We start from the raw sequence: 9,048 nt of genomic DNA, 5'->3' as shown, positions 1-9,048 counted from the left end.
GTCATCAGAAGAATAACCATCTTGCCGGACCTAACCCTCGTGGGAAACATCTATTTAACCCCCAGATTATCCGTAATCTGCCCGGGGTCGATTAGTGTTTCTTCAGGTATCTTGGTAAATGCGTTGACTTCCATGTTCGTAATTGATTCTCTTTGTTGGTTATAGATTCAGTAGTATAACCTAATATTTAGAAAGTTACTATTTGTATCAATGTACTATAGGTGTCGTTTCGTACCTTGTTATAACTCACCCTGAAATGACGATCATCGTCAGTAAAGTCTCTCGGTTCTTTCACAAAGCTACTAACCGTTATTGGATTGCAACTAATTTAACAAATTCTTTGATGCCTTAAGGACACTATTTCATACTGCTTTACTATTCATGACTCCTGAACTTTTCCAATTCACGCATATTCTGATGCTAACTGGGCTGGCAGTCCTGACAATCAAGATTCACCAGCTACCATTGTTCCTCGGCCCTAACTTTATCAACCTTAGTTCAAAAATACAAAACAGAGTTGCACGGTCTAACACAAGGGTTGAATATTGAGCTATTGCTCATAGTTAAGGTTGTTCAAAAAGTTCACGGCTCGCTTGAAAAGGCTAAAAAATAGCTCGAATAAAAAAAATTCGATTCTGATCAAGATGACTCGGCTCGGCTCGTGGATTGGTTCTGACTTGGCTCGTTGGCTCGTATAGATTTAACCATAACTTGTTAGCACAAACAAAATAAAAACAATACATTCATTATGCTATTCAATCTTTAAAACATTGAACGGAAATAAATATACAATGTTATGAATTCTTCAGTTTTTAATTTTATATAAAATGTATATTAAAAATTATATTTTTGTCTTTTATATATCAACATCTGTAATAACACAAATTAAAAAAAATATAATAAAAATAAAATTTAACGAGCTTTTAAACAAGCCAAGCCCGAGCTTGATTCTTCCGCTCGATAAGTAAACGAGCCAAGCTTGCCTCGATGCGTCTCGACTAGGCTAGATTACAACTCTCTTCATAGTGCATCTAAGATTTGTTGGCTCACATCAAAGTTGTATGAACTCGTGTTGCATATGTTGCTTAACCTACCATTTGGTGTAACATTTTTTGGGGCTAGTAATTTAACTATTAACTCCGTCTTTCGTTAGCACAATTAACATAATGAGGTTGACCTTCATTTCATGGTTCTCACACAACCCGTTCAAGTCCTGCACATCTCTACTTCCACACAACTTGTTGCTACCCGTTCAAGTCCTGTATCTCAGGCTAATCGTACCCCTTATGTCACTTGTCATGCCTTCCACTTGAAACCACATAAAATTTTCATAGTGTCCCCATACAAATCCTCTAACCAACGAAACTAACACAAAACAAAGATGGAATAATATGTTCATATAACTTTGGATGGATATGTGTTGTGAATCTTTTTAGTTATACTAATATTTTTAAAATGTTTTCATATTTTTAAATATAACTACTATTTGTATATTAAAATATAAATTATCACATAACATTAAAAAATTTTGTTCTCAATTCATAAAATTTGTGCGGTTTATTACGTAAATACACTATTTATTTTATATATATCAACAAACAATATGAAATTTTGATTTTAAAAAAAATACAAACTATCTTTAAACGTTATTAAAATGATACTCTCTAAAAAAACATAAACCAATTATGAAAAAAAAAATAGATATTTTGAATAATATGAGAAGAAAATGTTTTTTTTTAAAAAAAAAGAAAAAAAACATTTTAAAAAGTCTAAAAGAAGCAAAAAATAATATTAAAAAAATGTATCTTAATAATAATAATAATAATAATAAAAAATAACAAAATGAACAAAATAAAAAAGAAACATAAATTTTGAATCCTATTAATGTAAAACTTGAGTGATTTAGTAAATTCATTAAAAATGAAGGAAAGTGTGGTACGTTTAGCAACGCCTTTACACAAATGTCCATTTATAAAACAATTTGAACTTATCTGGCTTAGCTTAGGAGTGAAAGACAAAGAGACAAACTTACATAACTTAAAATACACATCATCTCACAAAACTTACGATCAATACCCCTTTTTATTATGATCATTTAGTATTATCATGTTTATCTTCCTTGACCTATTGAGTTCCTCTCAAGATAACTATTTGAACTTTAATTAAAAGAAATAAATGTAAGTAATTAGATATCAATCAATATACTATAATAATATCAATGAACACATTTTACATTACATGATTTATACAATTTAATTCCCTCATATATTTTCAATATTTGACTCTTTAATTTCTTTCTATATATACATTATTATATTTTGGTGAGTCCCGGTTCAATCATGGATGTATTTCCATTTGCATTTACATTTACATTTACATTTGAGTGTGAAATTTGAAATTCAAAATAGGTGTCTGTCAATGAGTAGTCATAAATAATTTACCGTTTATGCCTTTGTAAAAAAATAATATAATATAAATAATAGCAGCAGCAGCAGAGAGCGGAAATTTGATTCATTTTCATATCCTTTTTGCCGCTCTATTTCTCTCGAAACCCTAATTTGTGATTTCCCCCAATTACGATGGCTAAGGTGAACGATGCTCCAGCTACGAGGACGAGTGCTCGGATTCAGAAGTTGAAGAGCACACAGGAAGCTGATAGGCGTCGTAAGCAGGAGGAGGAGGCGCTTACGAAGCCGGTGAAGAAGCAGCGTGTCAAGTATAACAAGAAGAAAGGCGTGGTGCCGGAGAATGTGCAAGGTGAAGGCGTGCCGAGTTTAATCGGGAGTGTTGTGCACGCTGAGGAGGTGATTGGAGATGAGAGGAAGGGTGTTGTGGCTTCTCCGCCGTCCGTCGGTGAGAAGAGTGTGTATTCCATGGTCACAGATACAGTCAGAGCTTTTTATAAGCACTTTCTCTATTTTGTTCAGGTATTTTAACTTTTACACTGCTTTATGATTATGATTATTATGATTATTATGATTATTATTATGATGATGATGATGATGATGATGATGATTATTGTTATTATTATTAAAGTAGAACGGAAATGTTAACCACTAGTGATTAAACTTTAGCTATTTTCTGCCTGAAAATGAAATATAAGGGGTTGATATTGGGGACATTGTGTATATATGTGAGTGAATTGATTTGGCTCATGTGAGCAGGCGTGTTAAGAGATGATGTTCGGGATAACTTTTTAGATTTTTTTACTGGCTTATCTGTTTCTTTTGGTTGCATAAGTTTTCGATGTACATGGTTTTAAAAGTTGATAATGACACTGGTTTAATGTAATTTGTTTACAGGAGGAGGAAAAGAGGTGCAAAAAGGATGAGGATGATAAGAAAAAACCTAAATCTAAGGTTAGCATCTAGTTTGTGTTACCTTAAACCGAAACTTTTGTAAGATACTTTATGTGTTATGATAGGCTGAGTGGTTGGTTCAGTTCAGTGATTTAGTACATCTATTTTGTTTCTAAAATGGCAATTTTAAACGATCCATAGTGTTTCTTTTTAATTCATTTAGATTAGATTATTAGCCTCTTAAAATCAAACATACTTTATGCCACACAAGATTCGGCAAGCTGTATGATGTGATAGATCTATCTTGTTTCTTAAATGCATTTCTCGAGCGATCTCTTAATTTTTATTTCTTATTCAGTTAGATTAGATTATACGCATCTTAAAAACTATCATACTTTATACGGCACAATATTCGGCAACCTGTTTTTTTTTAATATGTTCCCCTTTTTTCTATTTGTTTAGGCTTGCAGAGTGGGTATCTCGTGCACCTCTTATATCTTTGTTTCACTTTCAGTTTTGGCCCTCTTTTGTTATTTTTTTTGTTTGGAGTTCATGTACACTTGTAGTCACTTTATACATCATAATGTGAGAGAATTTGCAAGGTCTCTAAATTATGCATCTTGCAATCTTATGTGTTTTCTCTGTGCAAGTGTGCATTACACGAATGTTTATGTATTCCAGTTTCACATGTTACTGATGTTTATAAAAACATTACAATATGATGTATAACCTTGTGCAGAAGCAGGATGAAGTTGAAGAAAAAGGAAAGGCTAAAAGGCCTGATCTTAAAGCTTTATCAAATGTAAAGTCACTTTTTTTTTCATCATATATAGTAAAGTAATATTTTATATGTTTCAAAGTAGTTTATTATGGCAACATAAATGTGCAGATGATGTCTTCTAACTCCATACTTACCCCTCCATCAAGGATAGGATCAATTCCAGGTCAACACATACATTATGCATATATTCTGTTTACACACACATATGTGTTTATATATATATGTGTGTGTGTGTATTTGAAAGCTGATCATATCAAGGGCATTATTATTGCAGGGGTTGATGTCGGGCACCAATTTTTCTCACGATGTGAGATGGTTACTGTTGGTTTCCATAACCACTGGCTCTGTGGAATTGATTATATCGGGATAGGTTTTCAAAAGGTAATGCATTTAACTCAAATAACTAACTTATCATCACTGTTGTGTTTTGATGTCATTATTGTTTCTGGTAGGTCTGTCAAAAGGTCAGTGAACCGTTCACGGGAAGTTTGTTTATTTAATTAACGAATGGACATGAACAAAGTTCGTTTGTTTATTTAGTTAAACAAACGAACATGAACACGTGTCTAGCTCGTTTATAGCTTCATATATGTTCATGAATGTTTGTTTTTCTTTGTTCGTTTAAATTTGTTATGTTCAGTTTGTTTTTCTTGTTTGTTTACGCCTGTTAATGCATCATTTAAAAATTTTAGGATCATTACAATTTAGTTCAGATTTAATATCTTTTTAGGCCTAACACATTGCTGCTCATAACTTCACATTTGCTTTTAATTGGTTTAAGCTCAGTTATGAATGTTAATCTATGCTCATTACGTTCATTCGTTTATGTTTGTGGGCTGTTCATTTATACTGTTAACAAACATAAACGAACACAAACACACTCTATTGCTTAACGAACAGACATGAACAAAAAAACCCTGTTAGTTTTAGTGTTTGTGTTGGATCGTTTGTTCGGTTAAAATTGAATGAACGAACACGAATATGCCTTATTTGTTTTTGGCAAGTTCGTGTGCGTTTGGTTTGTTCACAGGCCTAGTTTTCAACTTATCTTCACATGTTGTTGACGTGCATGTTTCACTTTAATTATTGTTTACATAATTTGTTTTTACAGGAGTATCCGAATTATAAGTTACCACTCACTGTGGCCATAGTGATGTCGGGTCAATATGAGGATGATCTTGATAACTCCGAAGATGTTGTGTACACGGGTCAAGGTGGTAATAATTTACTTGGTGATAAGCGTCAGATCAGTGATCAAGTAATGAAACGTGGTAATCTGGGATTGAAGGTAACTAATTTTGTTTTTTGATGCTAACATCGTAAATTGGTAATATATGTAGCATTTTAATTATACACAACTATATCTTTTGCCCATGAACACATGACCACTGATTGTTGATAACATTTATAAAAAATGCTTTTGTTGCATTGAATGTTTAACCTCTTACTGAATTGGTTTTGTTGTGTATCTGTAGAATTGTTTGGAGCAAAACGTGCCTGTCAGAGTTATTCGAGGGCATCAATCAAGAACGAGTTATGTTGGCAAGGTTTACACATATGATGGATTGTATAAGGTAGATATAGTGTTTAATATCTTCTGTTTTATGAATTTCTTGTCAAACTTCAGGGCATTTTTGTCTTTTCAGGTTGTAAGGTATTGGGCAGAGAAAGGGGTTTCTGGCTTCACTGTTTACAAGTTCGGTCTCAAGCGTTTAGAAGGACAACCCTCTCTAGTGACTGAGCAGGTTCATTTTTCTCGAGGGCGTATTCCAGACAATGTTTCTGAATTACGCGGGTATAATTATAATAGAAAAATATACTTACTATGAGTACATGTTTGTGCTGACATGGTGACACGGCTGACTCGTGTTTCTGTTTTAATGTTAGGCTGGTATCTGAGGATATCAGTGGAGGCCTCGAGAATATTCCGATTCCAGCAACTAATTTGGTCGATGACCCACCCGTTCCACCTACTGGCAAGTTATACTGCGTTAACATTGTTTAATACTAGGTTTGTAAATGAACCGAACAAATGATTGAACTTGAACAACTAAACGAAGGAGTTTTTTTTGTTCGTGTTCGCTTGTTAATAGTATAAGCGAACGGTTCATTAACATAAACGAACAAACATATTTGAACATAGATGAACGAACATAACAGAGCGAACACCATTTAAAAGTAAGCGTAAATGCCAATGTGTTAGGTTTGAAAATTTAATAAAACTAAACTATATTGTAACAGGCCTAGATATTTTACAATGATTGTAAAAACAAACCTAAATGAATAGACTTAAACTAACGAGCATAAATGAACGTTCACGAACATAAATGAAGAACGGGACAAGTGTTCATGTTTCGCTCGTTTATTAAACAAACGAAACGGTTCACTGAATTTTTAGTTCATTACAGGCCTATTTGATATTGTTTGGTATTGACTTCTTATTTAGACATTATATATACATAAATGCCCCCATATTTAAGATTAATTTGGTTCTACCAACTCCAAAGTATTTTACATTTTGTTAAGTTTTTATTCCAATATTTATTCCAGGTTGCACTTATATAAAATCTCTTCAAATTTCGAAAAATGTGATAATCCCTTCAAGTGCCTCTGGATGCAATTGCAAGGGTAGTTGCACCGACCCGAGAAGTTGTGCCTGTGCTAGGCTTAGCGGCTCTGATTTTCCATATGTACATCGTGATGGTGGCAGGTAAATATTATTTTATTATTTTTATTTTTTTGCGCTCTGCTTGAGGTGCACACATATAATGTATATATGTGTGAACCCTCGGGTGGGCAAAAGTGAAAGTGCACTAATTTTGACGTTATTTTACTTATCTCGTGAAAATAACGTCAAAAGTGGCGCATCATGTGGTGGCGTTGATAGCCGAAAGACAAGGATGCATGCACCAATCGGCCGGTATGCCGATGGTTGAGTGTTATGTGCCTTATGTCCAAGGCTTGATGCGAAACTACTATCGAGCCGGGGGTCTCACTAGAAGCAGCCTCTCTATTCCTACGGGGTAGAGATAAGGCTGTCTACATCTTACCCTACTCAGACCCTACCATAGCTTTGCTATTAGTGGGATATACTGAGTACGATGATGATGATTTGTTATCATTTTTAAAAATTGTTTCGTAAATGTATTTTTATTTACAATTTAGGCTAATTGAACCGAAGGCTGTTGTGTTTGAATGTGGGCCCAACTGTGGATGTGGGCCCGGCTGTGTAAACCGAACTTCTCAACGAGGGTTAAGATACCGGCTCGAGGTTAGTTCGTTTTTAGCCGTTAGTGATTTAGTTTATAAAAGGTATTATATATTATCTATTAATAAGTTTTTGTATAATTATCAGGTTTTTAAGACTCCGAAAAAGGGGTGGGCGGTTAGATCGTGGGACTTTATACCCTCCGGTGCACCTGTTTGTGAGTACATAGGAGTTCTTAAAAAGACGGATGATGTTGACTCGAACCCTGAAAATAACTATATTTTTGACATTGATTGTCTTCAAACAATGAAGGGACTTGGCGGAAGAGAGGTATAACTTATAAGGGTTTTTTTGCAATACAATTAATATTAAGGTGTTAGGAAACCGTTGAAACTAGTTCAAGCGTCCAAACCAAAGCAAATCGGTTGGTTTGGTCGGTTTGAGATATATGCGGTTTTGTTTTTTAGATATATTAGGGCTCGAGCTCGAACTTAAACAAGCTGAAAGGTTGAGCTTAAGCTCGGTTTATAATCAGCTCGAGCCAGCTCGTTAAACTACTTTTTTTTTCAAATTCTTTTCTCCACTTGTTCTTTTTAAAAAACCAAAATAATAGTTTTTTTTAACATAAACATAATACAAAATTTATAAGTTGGAGCGTTTGTAACATTATATGCATTATTTTTTTATTGTTGCGTTTTTTAAAGATGGAAAGGCAAATTCAAAGTATTTTTATTTATCCTTTTTCAGTTTTTATATATATATATATATATATTACTACAAGTACATTTGTGTGTGTGTGTAATGTATTAAAATTTGGGGTGTAATATAAACAAGCCACAAGGCGAGCCGACCTTGGCTCGGGCTCGGCTCATTTATAATAATGATTTGAAAAAAAAAGAATCTACTATTATTTACTGAATTTAACTTGTTTGTTTTATGTAAATGCGACAGAGGCGAGTAGGGGAGGTAGCCATGCCATCATTACCGGTTCACACCGACGACAAGGACAATGGGCCTGAGTTTTGCATCGACGCGGGAACCTCAGGAAACGTGGCCCGTTACATTAACCATAGCTGTCAGCCGAACTTGTTTGTACAATGCGTGTTAAGTGCTCACCATGACATCACTCTAGCCCGCGTGATCCTGTTTGCTGCTGATAATATTCCACCACTCAAGGTTATCTTTTTAATACTTAAGTGTAGTTAATTACACAAGTAATTACTTAATTATATTATAAATTTATCATTGTAATTGTTATTGTGTTCTTTTTTGCAGGAGCTTACTTATGACTATGGATATGAGTTGAACAGTGTGCTCGGTCCCGATGGGAAGATAAAGGAACTTGCTTGTTATTGTGGTGCACCGGATTGTCGGAAGCGGTTGTTTTAGGGACTTGGATTTGGGTGTGGGATGTTGATAGTATTTTTGGTGAAGAAATTGAACACTTTCTAAGTGATGATAAATATTCATAGGTCGCCGAGCACAAGCAATATTATGGGTGTGGCAACATTTGAACCTGATGTCATTGTTTTGGTTCTTGTTATTGGGATGATTTGGTTTAATTCTAATAAAAACATTGGGTTATTGGCCTATCTTTGTCAATGATGATGGTACAAGTTTTCATCAAAGTTGAAATAGTTTAATTTCTAACAAACGTTGTTTTACAAACATCGCACTACTTATCTTTAGGTATAGTATTAAAAACAAGACCGGCTGAATCTGAAATGCAGGTGTAAACCAAACTTAAAAACTATAATCAT

General features: G+C 34.0%; 1 protein-coding gene across 1 annotated transcript; it reads left to right on the top strand.

Moving 5' to 3' along the window:
- The first annotated feature begins 4,038 nt into the window (after positions 1 to 4,038).
- Positions 4,039 to 8,772, top strand: LOC143548711 (histone-lysine N-methyltransferase, H3 lysine-9 specific SUVH4-like). The gene is made up of 12 exons (XM_077039805.1): positions 4,039 to 4,101; positions 4,189 to 4,243; positions 4,355 to 4,461; positions 5,192 to 5,368; positions 5,556 to 5,654; positions 5,727 to 5,875; positions 5,968 to 6,056; positions 6,631 to 6,790; positions 7,246 to 7,351; positions 7,436 to 7,618; positions 8,240 to 8,464; positions 8,564 to 8,772. The coding sequence occupies exons 2-12, from the start codon at positions 4,189 to 4,191 to the stop codon at positions 8,675 to 8,677; spliced, it is 1,464 nt and encodes a 487-aa protein (XP_076895920.1). The 5' UTR covers positions 4,039 to 4,101; the 3' UTR covers positions 8,678 to 8,772.
- The last annotated feature ends 276 nt before the right edge of the window (positions 8,773 to 9,048 follow it).

This window comes from Bidens hawaiensis, unplaced genomic scaffold (assembly GCF_021521415.1).
Source record: "Bidens hawaiensis isolate Kalapana, Puna unplaced genomic scaffold, B.hawaiensis_p1.1 tig00000935_1, whole genome shotgun sequence".
In the NCBI taxonomy this organism is placed as follows: Eukaryota; Viridiplantae; Streptophyta; class Magnoliopsida; order Asterales; family Asteraceae; genus Bidens; species Bidens hawaiensis.
Note: the sequence above shows the minus strand (reverse complement) of the source record. Positions and strands in the feature narration are given on the sequence as shown.

Bases quoted from the DNA above. Each gene is read 5' to 3' on its own strand.
- LOC143548711 (XM_077039805.1), top strand. From the start codon at position 4,189: ATGATGTCTTCTAACTCCATACTTACCCCTCCATCAAGGATAGGATCA. The intron at 6,791-7,245 runs GTAAATATTATT...TTTACAATTTAG, and splicing joins GTACATCGTGATGGTGGCAG to GCTAATTGAACCGAAGGCTG. The intron at 7,619-8,239 runs GTATAACTTATA...TAAATGCGACAG, and splicing joins AGGGACTTGGCGGAAGAGAG to AGGCGAGTAGGGGAGGTAGC.